The sequence below is a fragment of the Pleurodeles waltl genome, chromosome 7, assembly GCF_031143425.1.
Source record: "Pleurodeles waltl isolate 20211129_DDA chromosome 7, aPleWal1.hap1.20221129, whole genome shotgun sequence".
NCBI lineage: Eukaryota > Metazoa > Chordata > Amphibia > Caudata > Salamandridae > Pleurodeles > Pleurodeles waltl.
In genome coordinates, this window is record NC_090446.1 from 561,963,517 (window position 1) to 561,989,639 (window position 26,123).

Here is a 26,123-nt window from a genome sequence, read left to right on the forward strand (position 1 = left end):
CAAGATTGTAATTTTTTAGGATTGTGCCCAAACACGCCCAGTTGACTCTATCAACTCTATTGACTCTATCAAAAAGCCTTCATTTCATCCAACGTAATAACCGCAAGAGGTGAGTCATACATTGTAGCCAAATCAATAACCCCAATTAAACTAAAAGTTAATTCATAAAGATATCCACCCTTAATAATTCCCTTCTGGACTTGATGCAAGAGTCCTGTCACCACCCCACTTAACCAGTCTGACAGTACCTTTGCAAAGAATTTATAACCACTATTCAAGAGTGATATTTATATGACTCACAACATGACCAACTCTTTTCTGGCTTCAAAATCAAAGTAATAATTGCATCATTCCAAGATGCTGGCAGTGGCACCCCATCATTGAAAATCTCTACAAATAATGCTGCCATAACAGGTACTACAGGCTCACTCAATATTTTATACAGTTCCACCAGGATACCATCGGAGCCTGCAGCTTTACCCCCTTACTTGCTTTCAATTTCAATGCTGACCTTATTTCTCCATGTGATTTTTTTTTATTCAAATGAGCTTGTTCTTTAGGCAATAAACTAGGCAGAGTATCTGCCCCCAACCAATCCCCACCTCTTCCTTAACTACACTCTTCTCCATATATAGCTCTGAGAAAAAACCTTGAAAGGCCTTCTTTATTTCAGCACTATGTGTCCACTTTTCTCCATATTGCCCACAGGTAATCTCTCTAATAGTGTTTTGAACTTGCTCTGTCTTGGATTTCCATGCCAACAATTTCCCTGCACTTTCTCCATATTCAAAATGTGCCTGCTTATTTGCTTCCCATCTCCTTCTCAATATAGCTTGCAATACTTCCTCAAGCTGAAACCTCAGTTGTCTCAATCTTTCCTCAGGCTTGTCAGCCACCTCCATCCCACCTTTTAATTGACTCTCACATTCCAGCATTTCTGCTTCTCAGTCCTACAGCTTGTAAGGTTGATAATTTTGCCTCTTTTAAACGCTTTGTAAGAATCCCAAACCACATTTATTGAGGCTGATCCTAGACTAACTTTAAAGAATTCTACTGTCTCCATACGTAACAGTGATACCACATCGCTATCCAACAGCAGTGAGTGATCTAAAGTCCACCTCCTCACTTCACCTTTTGAGGGCAGCTTAATTGTTAATACCACTGCCGCAAGTTCCAATAGTTGAGCTGCCGAATAGGCTATATCATTGACCACCTACATCAATACGTGATCCACGAGAAAATAATCTATCCAAGAAGCGTGGACATACTTTTTATTATTAAATGAGAAAAAGTGCTGCATCCCCACTCTCTGTCTCCAAATATCACACAACCTTCATTCTTTCCTCATCTTTTTGAGAAAGGCCTGTGATTTTGGCATACCTACTGAACTGCATCTCACTCACCTATCCCATTTATTATCCAAAATCACATTGAAATCCCCTTCGATTATTAATGGATGTGGAAAATCCAATAAGGGAGAAAGAAACGTACTCAAAGGATCGATATCTTCGCAATTTGGGCCATAAAAGCCAACCAGCGTTAGCGCGATATTTAATATTTGGAGTTTAGCTATAGTCCACCTCCTTAATTTATCAGATGTTGCCCCAACAATACTGCTCTGACCTGCTGTTTAACCAAGATGGTAACTCCCTTAGTATAAAAATTGTGATCTGTACATACGCAAAATTAGATCAATTTTTGAGACTTAATTAATTCCATACATTTTGTTTTAGACAGATGGGTTTCTTGCAGGATTATTATATGGGCCGGAGAATCCTTTAAATACTGCAGAATCCTCCCTCTTCTTCTACTAGTATGCAGTCCATTAACATTCCATGACATAATCTGGATCAAACTATTATCTCCCCCGGTCCTTGTCAGCGCAACCCATTTACCCACCCACAACTAAACCAACTTCAAAATATGAGGTGAATGAGGATTTTTATCTTTTTTCACATATACTCCCCACCCCCTACCTCTCATGCACTCCCTACCTCCTGCCCTTGGAGATCCTATCCCTGCATCCACATAGACTTGATGTTAGACCAATTTTAGAGCGCCTCTGGGGAACCTGACCTAATAAGAGAGAGCAGACCATCAGCCTTCCAGACTCCTACCCCTAATAACTCCTAACGACTCATCCGCTGCTCTTTGATCTCTCAAATTGTACATTTTGTTATTATACATAACTCGGAGGCTGGAAATTTTAGTTGAGCTGAAAGACCTAGATTTTTAAACTCCTCCAGATACCTAACCAAATCCCACTGCTTATTTATAGTTTTTCTGAACAGATCTGACCTAATCTCAAAAGAGAACTCTTTCCCTTTCTGGGGTTTTACTTTTAGTGCCTTTAAGAGAATCTTCTCTTTTAAGGCATAAGTCTAGAAATTCAGCAAGATTTTTCATGGCTTCTTTTAATTGGATCTCTCCTACAAGGATCTTTATGAATTCTCTGGATATAGGTTTCCAAAACTTCCTCACTCTCTTCTATCTGTACTTCATCTTTAATAATGAGAGAGACCACATAAGCTTTTAAATAATCTCTTTCCACCCCCTTAGGTACATTTAGAATTCTCAAATTGTTCCTTCTTGAGGACTTTCCCAACCGTTCCAAATTATCCTATGTCTCCTGTTCACTGTCCTTCAACAACCGGATTTCCTCTTTGTTCTTCCTTAGATTCTCTTTCATAACTCCCACAGTTTCTTCAAGGGTGTTAGTTCTAGTAGCCAGCAGATCAAACTTTTTTTTCAAGCGCTGTGCAAGCCTCTCTAGTGTCCCCTTGATTTGTTTCGGAAGCTGTGAAGCCTTTTTTTGATTTTGTCTGACAATGCTAAGATCTTAGACTCTATGGAGGCATTGGGTTGAACAAGACGGGCTATAGGCACCGGAAGAACCTGTGTAGGCTCCTGCCACACAGCTTGACTACGAGTGTCCAATATAGGGGTAACTTCCTTGGGACAATTGGGATGCCTATCTGTAATTACCCCACTCTCAGTTTCAAAATCAGTCTGCACATTTTTCTCAGCCTTACACCTTATTCCACCATATTCTGTCATTCTGTTACCGTTTTCCTTCACAAACGAGGGGGAAACCTCCTTATTCACTTCTTCCTCACCAGAAATTTTGGGGTCTACTGGGATCTCCTACCAATGGGAGAACCCTGAAGTAAGACCTAAGCGAAGGAGTTATTCTCGGCTTACCAGTAGGAGAAAACTTTGTATTTATTTTTCCTATTTTACCCGACTTATTTTTAGTCAAAGGATAATTACCTTCACTTATCCTCAGGTTTGATTGTGACAATCACCCTTTTAATTGTTCCTGCCTCTCCGCAGAACTTAATTCCAAAATACTTTTTCCACTTCTCCCACTGGGGTCTGACAAACCACAACTCTCACTCTTTGCTGTACCAACATCCGTAGGAGAAAATTTCTCTTTCCACTTGTGCAAGGGCCTACCTTTTGTTGCCAACCCCTTCCCTTTCTGAGTGGTGCCTGCAGTACCTGCAGGATCTCTCCTTCTCCCCCTGTGTCCTGCTGTGGCTCTGCTTGCCTGTCGGCAGATCCTCCTCTTGCCACCAGCCTACATTCTCCTTCCACCTAGGGGGCAGCCACCGCTGTAGTGGTAACATTGCCGACGCTGCCCCTACTCCCCTGGAGAGGGATGCGTGTAACTGCTCTGCGGCTTCTCTGCAACTTCAGGGGGGCGGAACCACCCTACGGCCCCGTAAGACTGATCCTCACACCTTGCCGAGCCGCACACAGTAAGTTGACACATTTACTCTGCTGGGCTCCCCAGACACCTTGCGCTGAGCTGTGACAATCTTTCTGGGGGTACAGAAAGTTTGGAAAGTAAGGCTGTAGGATGTCATATTTTAAGTAGAACACAACAAAATGTAAATACCTGTAAATCAACTGTACATATTCAGCAGTTACAAAAGCAAAAATGAAGCACTTTGTTTTGTAACTCTAAAGTGTGATGGAAATAAATACTTTAATAGGATCAAAACAAACTAAGACCCTTTACTTGGTGATGTACAAATGATAAATATGAACTAAAACCCAATCCCCACACATTATTATTTGTGTGCAATATAGTTTTATCAGCAAAACTGTATGTCTGCACATTTTGCAGCCATTTCAATGCAAAATATGCTTTCTGTAAATGACAGTGTGCAATCACAAAATGCATTAGTTACATTAAAATATAGCCCGCCCCCATGTCCATTAAAGTGAGGTGGGTCCCAAAATTTGTTTTTTAAAATATTGGGTCACGATTCTAAAAGATTTGGGTAGTACTGGTGGTGATTAAGATTTAACAATATCTAAGTATGCATCGTAGTCTAAATTGGACTAAAATAACCTTTTAACATGGAACTCGGGGTCTTATTCAGATTTTGGGGGACGGGGTACTCTGTCACGACAGTGACGGATATCCTGTCCGGCAAAATATAAACCCCATAGGAAATAATGAGATTTATATTTCAGCAGACAGGATATTTGTCACAGTTGTAACAGAGTAACGCATCTGCTGAAATCTAAATCAGGCCCTTAGTTTGGATTAAAATGCAACCAATAATTACATTTGCAATGGGTAGCACATAGGGATTTGGGCAAACATTTGTTTAATGCATCTTAGAAATTAAGCTGTATTCTGGGAACTCTCGACAAGAAACAAACATTTCCATTCAATGATTCATTTATATAAAACGTTTCTTAATGGATCTGCAGCTGGCCAATCAGCTTAATGGACCAGGGCCTTTGCCAGAGGGTGTAACGCGAATTCCTAAGAAGTTTGTATCGAGAAAAAGGATGCATGAGAAGTGTCCACACTTCAGAGTTTGAAATTGTATCTGGATCAGTTCTGTAGTATAATGTCTACTGATGCTAACTTACCATTAATACATTGTGACTTTCCTGTCTGACAAAGTTTAATATTCCAAAGTAAAATAGCACCCATAATATGTTAATGGTGCAATTATTGAGTACAATGAAGCACCTAATTAGTGTGAAAGTAGGAAGATTTTAGTAGCAAAGGAAAAACTTTCATCCTGCTATTGATTGTTCAGAGGTAATCATGTAAGGTGTATCAAATAAAGAGTAAGCCACAATGTAATTATCTGAGATGCTCATGTCACTATGTGTGTGATAATCATTATATTCACCATGGTCTGGACTTTGACTAATATCAATATCTAACTATGTATTATACTCTAGATTGAGACTGAAACATACACTTTAACATGCACCTTTGTTTGAATTTAGATTTCAGATGTACCTTGCAGTCATGGCTTGCGATCACAAAGGGGCATGGTGGGGTGGGTGCAGCGCCTGGGTGTGGGGGGGGGTGGAGAGGGTAACATTAAATTAAAGAATAAAACATTTTTAAAATAAACTTACCTGATCCACCGCTGCGCTGCTTCTCTTTCTCCTGTCACTGCAGGCACAGACTCCCAGGCTGCCTTGCGGCCAATCCTGATGCTACTCAGAGCAGCGTCAGAATTGTTTGGGAGTGCCGGGCGCTCCCAGGCAGACTGGGAGTCTGTGCCTGCTCTCTCCAGCCAGCAGTACAGTGCCGGGCTGGAGAGAGCACACTGTGCATGTGTGTTTGGCCAGCCTGAGACGGCCGACCAAACACACATGCGCTTTGAGGGGAGTGCTCTGTGGACTCTGCTCATTCCCGTCATCCCACAATGCCTCCCCCCTTTGATAACAAAAGAATAATAAACACAGTCTATTATCCTTTGTTTGAAAGGTTTTAAAGCTTTTTCTGCTGCTGGTGGAAGGTGGGGGGGAACGGTCCTCCGCCCTAACCTTTTAGTGTTTTTCTTTTGGCATCATCATTGCGTTTTTGAACAAAACACTGACAAATATCCCTTATGCTTTTCGTATAAGCACTGGGTCTCGACCCTTTCCTCCTGTTATCCGACTCGGATTTTCTCTACTTCCCTGAATAACCATGTTGGGCTCCCATTAGTTCCTTCCTGTCCAGCTATCTGCAAAGAGCTGAACATTGATTTATTTTATGCATTTTGCATTTCTTATAACGTGAACCGGGATAGCAAAAGTAAAAATGGTACAGGGTACACAATAAAGAGCAAAATGTACATATTACGTAGTGTTAATTTTGTATTGTACAGTGGTTAATATTTTTGTTATACTCGGTATATTTGTGTTGTGGTGTTATTTTATGTTGTGTTATTTTGCGCGAGCTGTAAATGCTTTAGAAAGTGTCACCAAATGCAGCTACACTCCACCCAAAAGCAGCGCATTCATTTACATTTCCAGTGACAACCACTTATATCACTTCCTAAAGTGGTATCGCCCACTGCTACAGCTCCTCGCCTATTGAAGAGTAGAGTCACTGTGGCAGAGATTGTGTTTTAACAATTCTAGGGCACGCTTTATGCAATACAGTCATCTGGGCCTCCCCAAATCTGCTTTCATAATACAGTGCAAAAACGTGTTTCTACTATGCATTGCCTTTCATACCACTAAAAACCTAAAATAGCGCCTGTCAAAAATGTGTTGTAATTTGGCCCGTCTGGGAAGTAAGCCATCTTGTTAAGATGCAAGCTTTTTCTCCACGTTGCTGAAACTGTTATAGTCAGTGAGCTGGCCATATATACACTCCTACCTGTGTCCCTGAACAAAGGTACTGCAGTCTTGCAGAGAATAGGGTATCTGGGAGTTTGACCAGTCCGTGATTCTGCATTATATTCATATTCTCTGTCTTTCCAGTTTGCGCTGATGCAGTATTCTTCTACATTCACCCTTCACTTTGACTTCAATACGTTTCGAAACAGCTGGAATACAGACTCCCTGATGAAGAACATCAGTCAGCACAGAGGTCAAACTTACACTCCCACAGCTATCCAGAAGGTGGTGTAAGTATTCACAAAAGCTGTGACCGAGACAGGTGAACGCCGGGCGCACCCTGTCGAGACAATGTTCGTGTATACCCCTATCACACATACCATATTGTGCCTACAACGTTTCCATTCTCTTTCAGCCCTACTTTCCCATTGTGGCCGAACCAGTTCCATCTAATTAGCCCACTATGCTGTTTACTAATAACCAAATCCTACATAGCTTCCAACTCTACCATCCCACTTTGTTCACTTCATGCCTTCCAATTTGCCCTACTATCTGATTGTTTTTAACATAAAGGTCGTGCAAGCTCTCCAGGTTTATCTTTCCTTACTCTCTATCATTTATTTCCCTGTTCTTCCCATTTTCATCCATTCTGCCTGGTTCTTTGTACATTAGTACCTGGAGCAGTTCCCTTGTGAACTGGTAGCGATTTACTAGTTTTAAAAGTTCACAAGCATTGCCAGTAGCGAGCCTAGAGAGCTGCGCCGTGCACAAGGTTCGCAGAATATTACTGGGCATGTCTTGTGACATGTTCTTCATGCTTCCATTTCCCCATTGCAGAACTGTACATAGCATACAATTCTGCCATGTGGAAATGTTAGCCAAGGAGCAAGTGCGAATTTGTTCTGTAATTTTTCTCTACAGGGCCATTTTTCCCACTCCAGACTGTGCAACAGTTGGAAAAGCAATGGACTACAGATGGGTAATATTTACTATTCCACAGTCTAAGCAACAGTAGGAAAATCACTTCACTTCAAACATAATACATATTTAAATAACCATATTTATTTAGAAAAAATATTAAATTCTTGATGTAACATTATTAACATGAAATATATATAAATATACATATTTTAACCAACTAGAAAAAGTTAAACTAATTACAATATAAATAATTCAATTAATACATATCAACTAAAAATACGTAAATATAACTAAGTATAACACAATATACATAACTGATAATCAACTAAATAATTAACAATTATTAATTGTTAATCAATTTTTACTTAATTTACTTCCCACCCTATACCACTTCTAACCAACCTGCCCACACCTAAAGTATAACTAAACTGTAGAATAATACACAATTTACGTAATTAATAATACATTCAATAATTGATACCAAATAATAATTTATTGTTAGTTAAATAATTACTACTTAATTAGCTTCCCATCCTATACCACTGCAAACCTAGCAACCTCATGTAAAATGTAACTACAATAAATTAGTATTGCATAATGTACATAATTAATAATCATTTAAGTAAATAATAATAAATTAACAATTGTTAATTAATTATTGATTAACTTCCAACCCTATAGCCTGACAAGCCCAACTGCCCACTCTTAAAATATAACTAAAGTATATATTAATGCACAATTAACATATTCAATAATCAATTCAATAATGAATAATACATTAATAATTATTACTTAATAAACGTCCCACCTTATATCCCTTAAAACCCACCAACCCGTACATAAAATGTAACTAGAATAAATCAGTATTACACAAAGAAAATACTAAATAACAATCACATACTTAATTACAATTAATTAATTATTACTTAGCTAACTTCCCACTGTATCCCCCTACAAACCAACAACCCACAACATTGAAAACTACTATTAAAAATTAAATAAACATTCCAAGTAACTTAAAATTACAAACTATAATTAAAAAAAATAATTACAACTTTTAAAAAAACAATGACATGTAAAATGAATATATAAATACAATTAAAAAACAATATTTTAAACTCGATATTTTGAAAATGATATTGAAAACAACAATATACTTAACAATTTTACTTATCTAAAAACTTTTATTCTTGACAACGATATTTCTGCATCACAATATTTTTGTGTCCCAATATTTTTTTTTTTCAGATATTCATGTCTCCTGATATTTACAACTTGATATTTTGACCAAACACCAAAAGAGGTACTACTGCAAAGGGGACTATGTTCCCTTTCAATCAGTACCTCGACTAATTGGATCCCTGCTTGGTGATCACCCAGGATTGTGATCATCAATCAGGGATCCACCAAACAGAAACCAGGGAAATGCCTCAGTGTTGGTAGTGGCCACCCTTGCATGGACATGCTTCCTCACATGTCACAGGAGTCTTTCTGTCTGCCCTGGGAGACAGATTAGGGAGTGCTTACCTCTAATCGGCCCTCTCCAGGAGAGACAGAAAGCCCACTAACCACAAGGGGACAATGCCCTCAAAAAGAAGGAGGGGTGGAGCAGCCCACTCAGGCATCTAGCCATACCAGTCCATAAAGTCAGTTGAACACTAGGAAAAATGAAAAATATAAGAAGGGTGTGGCCTGCCCAATACTTCGGGCTGTACCCCACCCCAATAATGACCCCAGCAGTCTTTCTGCACCTCTGTATGACATGACTGGGGCGAGTTTACCTCCAATCTACACCACTGGAGGGACATAACGTTCACAAGATACCAGGGAAATGGTAAAAAAGAAGGGTTGGGGCCAGGCTGCTGAGGCGTCAGGCTATGCCCCCAATGCAGATGGGTCCAACAGTTGTTTCTCCCTGCCAGGGGCAGATTGGTAGTTATTCCCAATCTGCCCACTTGGGAGGACAATAAGCCCACTGGACACCAAGGAAATAGTCTAAAGAAAAAGAGGGGGTAAGTGTGGCCTGCCCAGGCCTTGGCTCTCCCCCAACCCAGAAAAAGGCCAGCAGTCATTCTACCCCTGGTGACAGATAGAGAGGTTTAATTCCAACCTGCTCCCTTCCAGAGAGGCAGAAAGTCCACTGAACACCAGGGGAAAATGGTCAAAAAACAAGAAGCTGTGGGTTTTTCCACCTGGGTATCAGCCTGTGCCTCACGCCAGAGCAAAGAAAGCAATCTTTCTGACTCCAAACGGGCAGATTTATGGGGGTTTACTATCAATCCACCCCAGTCAGGGCATCAAGCCAACTAGGTACCTAGAAAAATGCTAAAAAAAGAAGGGATGGCCTGGTCCGCCACCCCAGAATTGGCCCAAGAGTCTTTACAGGGGCTTACCCCAAATCTGAACTCCCTAGAAGAGAAAAAGAAAACACTAGACACCAGGTTAAAATGGTCAATTAAAAAGGTGGAGTTGCCTTCCCAGGCATTGGACTGTACCCCCACACCTCTGATGCTGTTCTGCCCCCCTTGCAGTTGCATAAAGTTCACTAGACCCCACCAAAAACTGGTAAAAAGAAATAAGGGATGGGTTTGCAATGGATCTGCAGTCTTCATGCTGCAGAACATAAAACTCACTAGACACTGAGAAAGCATTTTTTTAAATCAAAATGCATTGGGATGGGACATCTGTTTCAGGCATCAAATGAAGCTCCCACCCTAAACAGCCCCACAGCCTTTTCCTCCCTGGGTGGGGAGCCAGATTGTGGGATTTTCCTCCCTTATCTGCCACCAGGTGAGAAAAATGCCTACTAGACAGGGAGGATTTTTAATAAAAGATTAAATATGTGTGTGTGTGTGGGGGGGCAGGCATCAGGTCTATCCCTGACTCCTAATACCCAAACAGTCTTCTGCTTTCCTGGGGCACAGAACATTCCCATGACAGGTGAGAGGAAATTTAAATTCTTCTTGGCGTAGTTTTGACTTATGAGCTAGCAGCAAGGAGGTAAACCCCAATTTCCTCCTACAAGCCATAGCCTATTCGGGCTCGGAGTCAGCCGGTATTTAGAGAATCCTACAAAACCTAGGGAACCAGAAAAATCCAGAGTGTTGTTGCTTGCATGGATCCTGCTACTTGTTTTTACACAGAATTCCCTCAAATCTTAAACTTTGGCTAAAGTCACACATTTTTATAACACTTCTGTAAGGAAAAGTCCCAGAATCTGTAGGAATCCACATAGTTCCTACTCCTACCACCAACCCTTCCATACTTCTCCAAATAGAAAGAGTACCCCATTTGTGTGGCTGGTCCTATCACCTGCAACAAGAACGACTGATATCTATGACCATGTAAAGTCAATGTAGTTAGTTCCTGCTGAAGATTTGGTAGGTTTCCCTGGGGTTTGACTGAGCCACGACCCAAATTCAGCAAGTACTCACATTGCCAAGAAATTAGTCAGGTTTCATGATCAAAGCTTGATGTCTCAATGTGGCTTTTTGGGACCTTCACTGTCACCTTCTTTCAAAATCACACCTTTCTAAATAAGTGAACTTTCCTTTTTCTAGAAATAAAAAACTGATAAAGCTGGAGAAAACACGTTGTATTTAAGGTAGTGAATAGTATCTACTCCAAAATGGGTACCTATCGGAGAAAAATCACAAAATTGCCATTTAGGAATGTATGTATCTTCACCTAACTTCAGTACCATCAACGAATCACTGCAGTTGAAACACACCAAATTCATCCTTAGCACCTGTTACAACAACTTGTGAAAACTTGTTCTTGGGCATTGATTGGGCAGCATGCCTTTCTTCTTTCCAGGCAGGAGGTGTTCACAGTAGGCAAGGGAACGCGCTCGAAGGTCGCCAAGATCCTCATTGTCATCACAGATGGGCAGACGTATGGGGATAAAACTTCTTTGTCTGACGTGGTGGCAGAAGCAGAAAATAAGGGCATTGTGCGATATGCTATTGGGGTATGTGCAATCTTATTTTCGTTAAGAACATGAAGAAATGGAGGTGGAGAGATTGGTGGCATGAGTTATGTTAGTCCTCGTGTGTGTTGCCTATCATAATGGTGAATTTCACTGGTTTTTCGCTTTTGAGTCCCAGAGGCATATCTCATTTTTCATTGAATTTGTAGGTTTTTTATGGTTCATTCAGCTGCACCCTCCATTAGAAAGGTATTTTGGGAATAGGGGTCAATATGCCTCTCCAACCCCTAAAAAAATGGTAATAAAGCAGATGTTATTCTTTCTGCATCTTTATATGTGTTTTATGGAATGGCACTTTTTCACGTCTATTTGTTTAAAAAAAAAGATTACACAAAACAATGAGGGAAAGGGCTACAGTTGTACTAAATAATGTGCTATTGGGCTATTTATTATGTGTGCCAATAACACGTTACAGTGGTGGTTTTGGTGGTTATATTACTGTTGTTGGTGGTAATGATAGTGCTGTTAAATAAATGTGTGTGTGTGTGTGTATATTTATATATGTACATATATATATATATATATATATATATATATATATATATATATATAATTGTACTGCAAATGTTACAGGGATATTGTCAATGGGAGACGTAATATCTGAGGTAATTAGCGGTGGATGGGGAGGGCGCGAGATATAGTTACCTTAGGGCATCAATTATAGCTACTTGAAATAACTATAACTATAACAGCTGAATTTCTATGGTTTTGTGTGTGTGAAATCTCAACCTAATTATAACGTTCCTGTAACCTTTGTTTTATTAGTGAATTTCTAAGTTTTTTTTTATTTTATTCCCTAACTATGCAGTCCCTGTAGCCTTTGTTTTTTTTCAGTGAATTAAAAGGGGTTTTTAATGTTAAATAAGATACTCATCGCAATACACAGTGGACGGGGGAATGGATGGATGCCCCCAGCCAAGCTTGCTGCTCTTGCCCCCCTCCACCTTGTCATCCATCGTCCTGGTCCATTTCCCTGCTCCCTCATTACAGCCTTGTGTGGCTGTTGTTCTGCCACAGTCCTTCTTGCCTGCCCTGAACAGTTAGCTTGCGTCCCACGTCCTCCCTACCCTCTGTTGTCTAAGCCAATGCACCAGCCCCTTCCCACCTGCCCTGTCTGGTCCGATGTGCTGCCACTGCCCTCCATTTAGCTTGATGCCCCTGCCCACTCCTCCTTCCCTCCATTGCCCAATTCTATGCCCCATCATTGCCCTTCTGCTTAGCTTCTGTGCTTAGTTTGATGCACTTACCTTCCTTCCTCCTGCCTTCCAATGTCTGTGTGCATGCCCCTGCTCTCTCTATTTTGCCCACCATGTTCCATTGACCTGCCACTGGCCTCCTACCTACTCTGAGTGTTCTGTTGAGCTGCCATTGCCCCTCGCACCTGCCCAGCATGGCCAGATGGCTGCCGCCTGTCCCTGCCACCTCCACCCTGCCTGTCTGAGTTGCATGCCCCTATCCTGTCCCTCCTGTCCACCATGGTCTATTTTGCTGTCACTTCTTTCTGCCCTCCATGCTCTGTTGGGCTGCAACTGCTCCTGCTGCCTGCCCTGCATGGTCTTTTGTGAAGCCCATTCCCCTGCCCTCTCTTTGTCTGTGTCCAGCCCCTACCTTCTGTCCTCCATGGTCCTTTGTGCATGCCCCTGCCTGCTTCCTCTTGCCCACCATGGCCATTGTGCTGCCTCTAACCCTCCTGCTTGCAATGCATGGTCTTCTGTACTGCCACAGCTCCTCCCACGTGCCCTGTGTGATCAGCTTGCTGCCCCTGAACCCCTCCCAACTTCCCACTGTTGACTGTGTGTATGACATTATAGTCTCACTGTTTCCCTCCATGATGTGTTGTGCTTCCAGTGGCCATCCCGTCTGCCCTCCATAGTCAACTTGTTGCTCCTGCACTGCCCCATTGCCTGCTGCTCTCTGTTTTCCATGTGCTGGCCCCTTCCCCTCCCTCCTGCCTGGTCTAATCGGTTGTAGTACCCCTGCTCCTCCCTCCTGCCCTTCATTGTTCATTATGCTACAACTGTCCCTCCTGTCTGCCCAGTATGGTCAGCTTGCTGCCCCTGCCTCTTTGCCTTCTGCTCCCACTTGTCCATGTGTATGACCATGCCCCCTCCATATTTCTTTCCATGGTCCATTGTGCTGCACTGCCATATCACTTGCCCTCTGTGATGTATTGTCTTGCTGCAACCCCTGATACCTGACCTCTAAGGTCAGTTTGGTGTCCCTGTCGATCTCTCTCCTCCCTTCTGTTTTTCAAGTCCATGTTCCTACCTTTTTCCTCCTGCCCTCCATGATCCAATGTACCATACTTGCCAAAATTCTGAACCTAATAAAAGAGAAATTTTGAAGAAAAAAAACTGGGGAATTGATTTCCCACTGGCTTACATTGAAATATAGGAGATTTTAGGCAGGAGGCAGTTAAAATAAGGGCCCTTTTGGGCTTGAAAACATTGGGATTCTCCTGCCTGAATTGGGTCTTTTGGCATGTATGTTCAGCCACTGCCTCTTCCTTCTGCTCTCAGTGGTCTGTTATATTGCCACATCCTCTCTTTCCTGTCCTGCATGGTTGGTTTGTTACCCCTGCCCCCTTTCCCTGCCCTCCATTGTCCATTGTGATGCCGCTGCCCCTCTCGCCTGCCCAGTTTACGTAACTTGTCACCTCTGCACCCTCCCCCCTGCTCTCAATTATGCCCCTGACCTCTGCCTTCCCACAGTATAATGAACAACTAGATTGTTAACGTTCTATGTTTATTACAAAAGTGTGGCACACCTGACGTCATCTTTATGCAACTAAAACTGTAATACCTAAAGCATTTCCTTTAGAAATTATAAAAATGAGAGGGTCTTATTCCCATAGAAATTATGGTTAGTGCTCTAAAAAACTAAAACATGAACATCTTTTCTGAGTTCTCAAATAGCAACAAAGCACTTTTAAATTATTTGCTGCCTTTATGGTTTTTTTTCCAGTTGATCACTTGATTATTTGTTAAACTTAGTGGAGAGGATGTGGTGTTATGGCCAAAGCTGCACACTTAGCGAATGGGGAACCAGGTTTGAGTTTCGGCATCAGATCGACAAATTGTGATTCTATGCAAATCACTTAGGCCCTCATTACAACCCTGGGGGTCGGTGTTAAAGCGGCGGTAATACAGTCAACAGGCCGGTGGAAAAAAAATCCATGGCGGAAACCGCCAACACAGACAGCCACTTTAACACTCCGACCTTCACGGCGGTAGAAACAAACACTGCGGCGGTAACCGCCAACAGACAGGCGGAAGACAGTGTACTGCCCACTGTATTACAACAGGCCTATCCACCACCTTTTCCGGGGTGGTACCAACGCCATCAAAAGCACGGCGGAAACAGTCTTTGGAAGGGAAACCACTCACCTCTCGACACCCAATGAGAAACCAGGACGCCATGGAGCCCAAACTTCAGGTGCTACCAATGTTGGTTTACCTCCTCTTCTACCGGAGCAGCAAAGACGGCGGCGATGACCAAGGTGAGTACTGCACCTAGCACACTGGGGAGGATGGGAGGCTCAGAGAGAGTGCCACACACACGCAACATGCAACACCCCCACCCCCACCCTCACCCACAACAACATACACACAAATACATGCATCAACATTACATATACACCCCGTCACCCCCTGGAAGAACGCAAGGACAAAATGAAATGATTGTAACAAGTGTAATCATTGACAATTCAGATATGGAAACAGCTCTGTAAAAGATAGCTATATACAAATATATACAGCAACTACACAAGTCCAGATAGTGTTCCAATCATTGTCCGTGGACCAGTGGTCCCAAAACGCAGGGGCGAAGCCCATACATGATACCTGACTCTAAACAGAGAGAACACTGCTGGGGCATCAGCTCGAAAATAAACAGGCAACTCAGGGGGAGGGGGAGCACCTCAGCCAGTTGAAGGGACAACGCCACTGCTCCACGAGGGGGCTCCATGCCCAATGATTGGTCCTGGGGAGTGCAAAGCCACAGTCTCTCAAGTGGGTGGTTTGCCCACTGATTGGTCCTGGGGAGTGCAAAGCCACATTCTCTCAAGTCGGTGACATGTTCCACTGGTTCTGGAGGGGGCTTTGGGCCCAAAGTGCTTCATCCTGCCAAGGACTGGGGTAGTGGATGCTTTTCTCCACTTGTTCTGGAGGGGGCTTGGTGCCCAGAGTGCTGCACATGCAGTGTAGCAGGTCCCATTCCCTCACCTGGGTGTGTGTGCCACGAACAGGTAGCATGATACTCCATGGAGTCAGAGACACACTCCACCCTGCTGCGACTTTGCCTGCCACCTGCTGGTACCAACAGTGCTGGGTGTGGTGCCTCATGTACGCTGTGCAGGGTCCAGGTGGCCTCCTGCAGCCTCGGCTGGCTGTCCACTAGGAATGTTTGTCTTGTCGGCTGTGGTGGCACTGTCTATGCACGTCGTGGGGCTGGTGGCAGTGGTTGCGGCGGTGTCTGTGGCGGAGATGCTGCCAGTGGTGCATGTGTCAGCACCTGTGGAGGGAGACACCAGGACGTCTCTGCAGCTTCGGATGGCTGCCCACTTGGGATGATGCTGGGGACTGTTGCTGAGGCAGCAGACGTGCAGGTGGCGGTACAGGTGGCGGTGTCCACAGCCGTACAGGTTGCTGTTCTGTTTGCCAGAAGGGGTGACACCAGTCCCTCAGCCGGAGGGTCAGTGCCCTGTGCTGTCTTCCCCTTAGCCTTGTGCTCCTTCCCCACCTTGGATCTCACTGCTGGGCCCTTGGCACTGTCCCCTTTTGACTTGGAGGAGGCCTTGCTGGGTGGTTGGTGCGACTTTTCCCTACAGCATGTGGGCCCCTTCTTCACCGTGGCAGATTGCGGAATGGGCTGATCCTTGGCCTCGCTAGGTGGCACACTGGCAGCCCTGATGGGTGCCGCCCGCGATGTTACAGGACTTGCTGGAGCCACAGTGCTGGAGGATTTGGTGGCTGAGGTGCTGGGCTGGGACCTGGACATCCTGGCCCTAGCCGAAGGACGGGGGGAGGTGTAGGGAAGAGGTCAATGTTAGCCAGGAAAAGTTTTTTAGACACACTGGGACGGGAAGATGAAGTGGGTTTGGGAGTGGAGGAAGAGGTAGTGGTTGTAGGAGGTGTACGTCTGCTGAATTTGTGTGAAGGTGCATGGGTTGGAGGATGTTGTGAGGTGGATGGCTGTTGAGTGGGTGTGTGCCTGCATCTGTGTAATTTGGGAGGAGGGCTCACAGACACACTGGGAGAGGACACAGGGGACGTGTGCATGGTAGTGGGCGTGGTGAGTACACGTGAGCGGTGTGTGGTGATGGGCGTGCTAGTGATGGAGGTAGTGGCTGAGGATGTAGTGCATGCAGGTGTGAGTGGAGACGAGACTGGGAGGGAGGTGGAGGACAAGGAGGAGGGGGACACAGTGGAGGCAGTGGATGTTGGTGTGTCTGCATGGGTCTGGTGCTTGTATTAGTTCCTGTGGGATGTGCGGTGCTTATGTTTGCCATGTCCACTCTTGTGTGTTGATGAGTGTGCATGATGGTCTGATGTTGTGCTTGGGATAGGCTGAGGTACAGGGGATTGGGTCTGGGTAGTGGAAGTTGGAGGGGGGAGGCTGGACACATGGACAATGGCTGTCATCAGTGCTGAGGCCAGAGCCTGAAATGCTCTCTTTTGGGCTGCCACGCCAGAATGAAAGCAATTGTTTGTTGCAAATGCCTCTCGACACCCTGGATGGCATTCAAAATGGTTGATTGCCCAACAGTGACGGATCTCAGGAGGTCAATAGCCTCCTCACTGAGGGCAGCAGGACTGACTGGGGCAGGGCCTGAGGTGCTTTGGGGGAAGGAGATGCCCACCCTCCTGTGTGAGCGGGCACAGGAAACTCGATGAGGGGCTGCTGGGAGGGCGGTGCTGGAAGGGGGGTGGCGGCTGTACCTGTGCAGTGGGCACAGAGGTGCCCGCCACCGCAAGGGAGCTCCCATCAGAGGAGGAGTCGTTGTCGCTGGTGTCTGCTCCTGTCCCCATCGTGGAGGTCACCTCACCCACCGTCCCACTGGTGCCTTCAGACTCCGTAAATTCACCCTCCAGGGCCATGTGGGTTGCAGTTCCCTCCGTCTCCGGTGCCAATGCTCCTCTGCCAGATGATGCTAATGCACACAAAGACAGGGTGACAAAACAAAAAGGGGGGGAAAGACAGAAGAGACACATGGTCAATGCCTGCAACACCACTACTGTTGGCGGACACAACACACAGGGAGCAGCCCTATGCACTAGGCAATGCACTAACAGTGCAGGGGAAAAGCACATGCCCATGGGGGACTCTGCCTTGACCCATTTGATGCACACCTGGAACCCACAGGAGCCTGACTAGGTGTAGAGGGCCACTACCACTTTTGGGGTTGGACTGGCACTGAGCCTGCAAAACAATGGATCTACCTTGGCGCATCTGCCCTGGCCTAGGGGAACCCACAGCCCACTTCCCCCACCCAGAAACCTCATAAAGCACGCAGAGTCAGCTGAATGAGACTGTACTCACCCCCTTGGGGCTGCTGTGATGCCCTCAAGCACCCATCCAACTCAGGATATGCTACCGCCAGGATCCGGTACATCATGGGGGTCATGGTGCGACGGGAACCCCTTCCACGATGGGAGGCCATCCCCAGCTGGCCCTCCGCCGTCTTCTTGCTCCAGCAGCACAGATCCTCCCATCTTTTGCGGCAGTGGGTGCTCCATCTAAGGTAGACCTCCAGGATCCGCACTTCCTTGGCGATAGCACGCCAAATCCCCTTCTTCTGGTGGGCGATGACCTAGAGGAATAGTGAAGTAAGAATGGATGTTACTCCCCCGTCCGGTTCTTCTTACTCATTGCCCACAAACCTCCCACCCTGGCCCAGAAAAACATACACTCACTATCCTCACATGCTGGCCTGTGCCCCCCGTCTCTTCCATCAACGACACTCCATACATTCATGTGCCCTCCACCATGCACACAGTTTACTCACCAGTTTGTCTGGAGGACCGGTAGAGTAGCGTGTACTGGGGGAGGACCCCATCCACCAGTTTCTCCAACTCCTCCGCAGGGAAGGCAGGGGCCCTTTCCCCAGACACTGTAGCCATTCTCGCTTTCAGACTCAGGTCACAGCAGCACTTGCAGTGTAGGTCCTCTCCTGTTGAAGATCAGGTATCAAGTGAGTGAACAGATAGAAAATGGCGGTCACGTCCACGGCGGTGCGTACCGTCACTGCCGGCGTACATCGTCATTGGCTCCGGGAACCCATAGGGCCCAATGATAACCAATGCTGAATTGCGCCGCTGTCTTCGACCGTGTACCGCGACGCTGCACAACGCCAGCGCAGTTACCTCATTTTCCCTTGTCCCTCCTTACAGGTCAGGCATCCGCCATTTCAGGGGGCCACATGGCAGGCCAACTAACTGCGTCACAACACGTTTGGCCAGGAATTTGGACAGACAAAGCCACACACCGATTATACCACGATTGTGCTAAACAGCCTTGTGAAGCCTATATGGTGTATGACCCTCTGCTCACCCTTCTCCTCCATAGGGCACGTCCGCTGGGGCAGGTGATGAGATGGCATCATCCTCCGGTATACAGACCCCTGGTGGACCTGTTGACAAAGGAAGACAGACACATCATTATCACCTACAGACTTGATCGTGCCACAATCCAGGAATTGTGTGCCCATTCGGAGCCAGACCTGATGTCAGCTATCCACCATCCCACAGGAATCCCCCCTCTAGTGCAGGTCCTGTCAGTACTCCATTTCCTGGCCAGTGGTGCCTTTCAAACAACAGTGGCCATGGCATCAGGGATGTCACAGCCAATGTTCTCTAACGTGTTGTCCAGAGTGTTGTCTGCCCTGCTGAAACACATGCACAGCTACATTGTGTTCCCTCAGGTGGAGGATTTGCCCACAGTGAAAGGTGACTTCTAGGCCCTGGGACATATCCCCAACATCATTGGTGCCATTGATGGTACACATGTGGCATTTGTCCCCCCGCAGGAATGAACAGGTGTACAGAAACCGCAAACGCTACCATTCTATGAATGTGCAGATGGTGTGTTTGGCAGACCAGTACATCTCCCATGTGAATGCCAAGTAACCTGGCTCAGTGCATGATGCTTACATTTTCAGGAATAGCAGCATCCTTTATGTGATGGGGCAACTCCAGAGGCACTGGGTGTGGCTAATAGGTGAGCCCAAGGTCCCAATACAGTTGACATAGGTTTCTGGGTATGGGAGAGTCCCTAAGGGTTGGAGGATGTCTAGCAGTTGTCCCTCAATATTTGCAGGTGTCTCTGGTTACCCCAACCTGTCATGGCTACTGACCCCAGTGCGGAATCCCAGGACAAGGGCAGAGGAATGCTACAATGAGGCACATGGGCGAACTAGGAGGATAATAGAGCGCACCTTCCGCCTCCTGAAGGCCAGATTCTGGTGCCTCCATCTGACAGGTGGCCCCCTGTACTACTCACTGAAGAAGGTGTGCCAGATAATCGTAGCATGCTGTGTGTTGCACAATCTGGCTTTGCGACGCCAGGTGCCTTTTCTGCAGAAGAATGGGCCTGATGCTGGTCTTGTGGCAGCTGTGGAGCCTGTGGACAGTGAAGAAGAGGAGGCAGAAGAAGAAGATGTAGACAACTGAAACAACATCATCATGCAATACTTCCAGTGAGACACAGGTAAGAGGATGGCACTGCTTCTCACATATCATACTACTGTAGGACATTGCATGAATCTGCCTTTTTACCTCTGTATATGGACCCTGACATGTCACTTTGCCTTTCCATTTCACAGATCTGGGTCCCACTTTGTGCCCTCTCCTATGTTTACTGCTGCCCAACAACTGTGTAACATTGGTATGTGAATATGAACATTGACATTGCTATATTTCTGAGAGGTTGCAATTACACATTTGTGAAAGTACAGACTGACTCCAGATTGATTTGTGATTCAAGTGTGTTTATTTCTGTGTAAATAAGTAGAGGGGGATGTGCAATGGGCTGGGGTGATGGTGGAGGAATGTCCATGGTAGAGTCCAGTCTCTTGGTCTCACAGTTGCATGGTCCAAGGGGGCATAGGAAGTGGAGTAATGGCAGTTCAAAGTTGTCAGGGTGACAAAGTGGGACAAAAGGGTGACAATCTGGAGAGTGTTATTTCCTGGCGGGGGTCTTGGCAATGTTCTCTGTCTTGTTCCTGGCTCTCAGGGACCATTTGCGGGGTGGTTCTCCTTCTGCAGGGGGTGGGGTGCTGGTGGCCTGTTGGTCCTGTGGCGGGACCTCCTGTCCACTAGCGCCAGTGGAAGTGGAGGGCTGTTCATCGTTCAGGCTAGTGTCAGGTGCCCGTTTGTGTGCCACTGTGCCCCTCATGGTGTTGGCCAGGTCTGCCAGCACCCCTGCAATGGTGACTAGGGTGGTGTTGATGGACTTCAGGTCCTCCCTTATCCCCAGGTAGTGTTCCTCCTGCAGCCGCTGAGTCTCCTGAAACTTGGCCAGCACCGTGCCATGGTCTCCTGGGAATGATGGTATGCTCCCATGATGTTTGAGAGTGCCTTGTGGAGAGTCGGTTCCCTGGGCCTGTCCTCCCCCTGTCGCACAGCAGTCCTCCCAGTTTCCCTGTTGTCCTGTGCCTCTGTCCCCTGACCCGTGTGCCCACTGCCACTGACCCCAGGTCCCTGATTGTCTTGGGTTGGTGGGTTTGCCTGGGTTCCCTGTAGTGGTGAACACACTGCTGATTGACGTGTCCTGGGGACAGAGGTATAGGCCCGCTGGGTGGGTGCTGTGGTGGTGTTTCCTGAGGGGGGAGGCTCTGTGGTGGTTTGTGACAGTGGCAGGGGAACCGACTGTCCAGAGGTCCCTGATGGCCCGGGCAGGTCATCTTGATCCAGGCGTGCAGAGCTGCTGTCATCACTGTGGGCCTCTTCTGTGGGGGGACTGGATATGTCTGGCACCTCCTGTCCGGTGACGTTGGGTATGGGTCTTGTTGGGGTGTAAATGCATAGTTATTGTATCTGTGTGTGCCATATTGTGCAATGGGTGAGTTACCCTCTACTCTTGTGCTTGCATTATTGTGTTTGCCCTTGTGTGATTTGTGATTTGGGGTCTTGGTGAGTATCTGTACTGGACATGCTTTGATGTTGGGGGTCCATACTTTGGTGTTGCATGCAGGGCTTGGTATTGGGATGGGTGGGTTGTGATGGTGGGGCATATGTGAGGTGTTGGGGTGATGGGGGTGAAGGTGAGGTATGGGGTATGTGATGGCATGCAGGTGGGGCGGGGGATGTAGTAGTGAAGATATGACTTACCAGAGTCCAGTCCTCCTGCTACTCCTGCGAGGCCCTCAGTATGCAGCATTGCCAAGACTTTCTCCTCCCATGTTGTTAGTTGTGGGGGAGGAGGTGGGTGTCCACCGCCAGTCCTCTGTACCCCTACCTGGTGTCTGGATACCACGGAACGCACCTTTCCCGTAGGTCGTTCCACATCTTCCTGATGTCATCCCATGTTCTTGGATGCTGTCCCACTGCGTTGACCCTGCCGACGATTCTCCTCCATAGCTCCATCTTCCTAGCAATGGAGGTGTGCTGCACCTGTGTTCCGAAAAGCTGTGGCTCTACCCGGATGATTTCCTCCACCATGACCCTGAGCTCCTCCTCAGAAAACCTGGGGTGTCTTAGAGGTGCCATGATGTGGTGTGGGTAATGTATGAGGTGATGTTTTTTGTGCTGTGATGTGTTGTGTTGGGGTGTGTTGTTTGAGGTGCGTGGATGTTGTATGTGTGATGGTGTTGTGTGCTTGTGGATGCTGGTGTTGTGTTTGCTATTCTCTCTCTCTGCTTCTTCACAAAAATGTCGTTGTAAGGGGTTGTGGGTAATGTGGGTGGGTGTTTTATAGTGTTGTGAGTGTGTGGGTGTGGTGTATGTATGTGTATCAGGTGTGTGTATTTAGAATTGTCCAATGTGGTTGTGTTTTGTAAGTGTGTGTGTATTTTGAGTGCGGCGGTGTGTACCGCCAATGGATTACCGCGGTTCAAAGACCGCTGCGTTGATTCATGGGTCATGATAGTGTAGGAGTAATCTTGTTGGCGTGATGGTGTGGGTTTTGCTGTCACCAGTTTATCACTGACCTTTGGTGTGGCGGACTTGTGTGGGTGTCTGTATAGTGGCGGATTACGAGATGTGGGTTGTAATACCTGTAGCGGATTTCTGCCGCGGCCATGTATGTTGGTGGCCTTCAGCACGACGGTAAGTGGGATTTACCGTCAGGGTTGTAATGAGGGCCTTAATCTCCCCATGCCTAAAACCAAAATGAATGTCTCCTTGTGTAATGTAACTGATGGTCATGTAAAGTATGCAATACTTTTCGGTCAAGTCTGCCATGTATAAAACTGCAAAAAAACAAAAAATAATGAAGGCCCAGATTTAGAAAAAGTGGCTCTTCATTACATGAAGCACCACTTTTCTTGCGCCTTATTGCACCCCCTCCAACGCCACTATGTGTGCATCGTATTAATGATACGGCACACCATGGCGCACGTTAGGATCAATGGCATCATAATTTCTGATGCTATTGTGGTACTTTGCAGGATTAGAGCCAAAAATGTTGGCGCTAACCCTGCAAAGTACATAGAGGCCCATTATAAATAATGATGTGCCTCACTTTAACGCCAGCACTGAGCAGGCATGAAAAATGACAAGAAAAATGGTGCCGTGGAATCTCATAGATTCCACTGTGCCATTTTTCTGGGCCTCCTAACGAAAGAACGCCCCCCTTGACGACATGCATTGCACCTGTTTGTAAATTTGGCACAGCTTTTTTGACAACACGTTAGCGTAAAAAAATGACCCTAATGTGGCGCTAGGTCCTTCCTAAATTTGGGCTAATGTGTTTTGCACACTTCTGGCATTGGGCTATTTTTGGGCTACATTTGGGTGATATTGGTGCTACATTTGGGCTCTTTTTTCCCCTGTGGCTATCTTGGGAGACTTATCTGTTATGAAGTTCTCTAATTTCCTCATTTACTGTAGTATTCTCAGTAGAAAATGCTTTCAGTTTTCTACTTTGATTCCATCAAGATGGCGTTCAGAGGTGCCACACTTTTGAAATAAATTCAGAATGTTAGCACTCTAGTTGCTCATTAGAACACTGTAGAAAAGCTGCTGATAATCAGGGAGATAACTGGCAGTCTGCTGCTGGTGTTGAAAGTGCATGCTTCAGTCTGCATATCAGAATGTTTAATGGAATAGAAGAGGAAGATATTTGAGCACTCACTTAAAATGTGTCCTATTTTTTATTTCTATAGCACTAACCTTAATTTGTACGACAAAACAAACCCCCTCATTTTGTTCCTTTCTAAATGAAAAGTTTTAAGTTTTACCAGTTTGATTCAATCAATATGGTTTCAGGTGTGCCACACTTTTGTTGTAAGTAAGACTGTTAGTGCTCTAGTTGTTCTTTAAAACACTCTGGGAGGCTTCAGTAGACTAGTGTTGCTAGATTGGGCTATTTCCTGCACAAATGGCAACATTCTTCCCATTTGTGCGGGAATCAAACAATGTAGTGGGTGACTGTTTTTTGGCCTGGGCTATATGTGCGTGCTTTATGTAGGTGTGGCAGTGCTATTTTATATGTCTCCGGTTGCACTGAAAGTGCGTGCAGTCCCCTGACTTCGGCTGGCTGCCCTGCTTGTTCTGTTTGCCTGCTTTAGCTTGCTCCCTCTCCAGCCAAGCCCTTACCCAGCTCTGATAGTGCAGTCTGTCACACATCAATACAAGTAGCTACAATGAGGTGCACATGGCGCATTAATAATACTACTTATATCATTAATTATACCGCCCCCAGTGTTGTATGTTTGCAGGGCCATCAATATATTTCAGAGCAAAGTGCTTCAAATGACGGCCTTTTTAGAGGAAAATCATCAGTGTCTGCCCATGGACAGTGTATGTCCAGCTTTCCAGTGAATTAGGACACTGGTTCTCTGGAGGAGAATCATGATTCAAGCCTGGCAGCAACTCTGTCACCAAGCCTGAAAGAAAAATCTCCTTTCCCTTGCTCATATCTCACAGGTTGTGCTCAATAGCCTGCCTGAGATGAAAGGTGACGAAGGGTTGTGCTCAGCCACTGGAGGTCGGTGGCAAAACTCTAGTAACAGGGACATTCTAGTTAGGTTGACTTTTTACCCATACAAAACCATAGAAATTCAGCAGATATAGTTATTGATAGACTTATAACTCGTTGCCCAAAGTTACCTTCCGGCACGAATGATAGTTAATATTATTATTATAAGTATAAATATAACTGCTGAATTTTTATGGTTTTGTATGGGTAAAATGCCAACCTAACTATAACGTCCCAGTAACCTTTGATTTTTTCAGCGAATTTCTATGGTATTTTTAAAGTGCACGTTAATATTTCTGTCAGGTTGCAGCCAGCCAGTCAGGGCCTTGTGTTTCTCCTGGATTTGAGGAGGATCCAAGGAGGATACGAGGAGGATTTGAGGATCCAGAGGTTGGCAAAAAAAGGAGCAATTTTGTTCCCTAAGGCACCCCTCATTGTGTCCTATGGAGTCAGGATACCTTCATTCCAAGCCAACAACATACAACCAACGCGTTTCAACTCCAAAAGAGTCTTGTTCACGGTTGACGAGTCCCACTTTCATTATCATGATATGCTATTTTACCGGATAGTCTATAATGAGGCATTCTGGGACATGTAGTTCCAAAAGAGGAAAAGAGAAAAAGGATAGTTATTTTTCCTAAAATACACATTACAAACAATAGCAAACAACTAAGTCAGGCAAAATGGAAATAAAGAGAACTCAACTATTATGACACATCAGAGTAATTTGTAAATCTGTGCATCCTATACGACACAGAGACCATTTTATCAAAAAGCCAAACATAGAAGACAGGGATCCTAAATTTAACCTATTTGGTAGTATATTACAAACTATAGAGAAACGGCACCAAGATATATCTAGATCAAATTTAACCACTCATATCCTTTGTGGCGACATAAATATATCAAAGTATATTGTTGTTCTATATATCTTTGTTATTTCGTGTGTGCCTTTGATTTCAGATACCCCACTTATTTATAGTGGCCTAATTTACATTCACCATCGGCTTATTGTCATATGTCAATGCAAATATTCGGAGTAAACATTTTATAAAAATACCAATATAATTATTTTATGTTAGTCACTAGACAGATATCAGATGTTTGTATTATCTTACAGTTTATATGGTGTTATCCTTCACCTGATATACATTACGCCCTGCTATACTCCCAAGTCATTTGAGATGACAGATATAGAGGTTCTCATAAATGGGGTTTCAATCCGTACGGGATCTTCGTGCGTAATCTAATAATGTACCCACTTTCCAATCCCCATAGTGACAGAGTTCAGTCACCTCCTTGTTCGTTGATAGGCACATGTATTAGTCCATAATATTGGAAAGACCGTCAATCTCCACATCATGATGTTTATAAGTGTTTGGCGACTGCGTAACTTGTATCATCATGTTTCACTGCTCAGATATGCTCCAGAATTAGTTTTTTTGACAATACATGTCGTACTACCAATGTATCTTAAGCCACA

General features: G+C 45.3%; 1 protein-coding gene across 1 annotated transcript in view; it reads left to right on the forward strand.

Moving 5' to 3' along the window:
* LOC138246931 (integrin alpha-X-like) overlaps positions 1-26,123 on the forward strand; it is a 138,200-nt gene that overhangs the window by 23,435 nt on the left and 88,642 nt on the right. The window contains exons 2-3 of the mRNA XM_069201679.1: positions 6,739-6,884; positions 11,332-11,485. Of these exons, the coding sequence (XP_069057780.1) occupies positions 6,739-6,884; positions 11,332-11,485 (300 nt within the window). The remainder of the gene's footprint in view (positions 1-6,738; positions 6,885-11,331; positions 11,486-26,123) is intronic.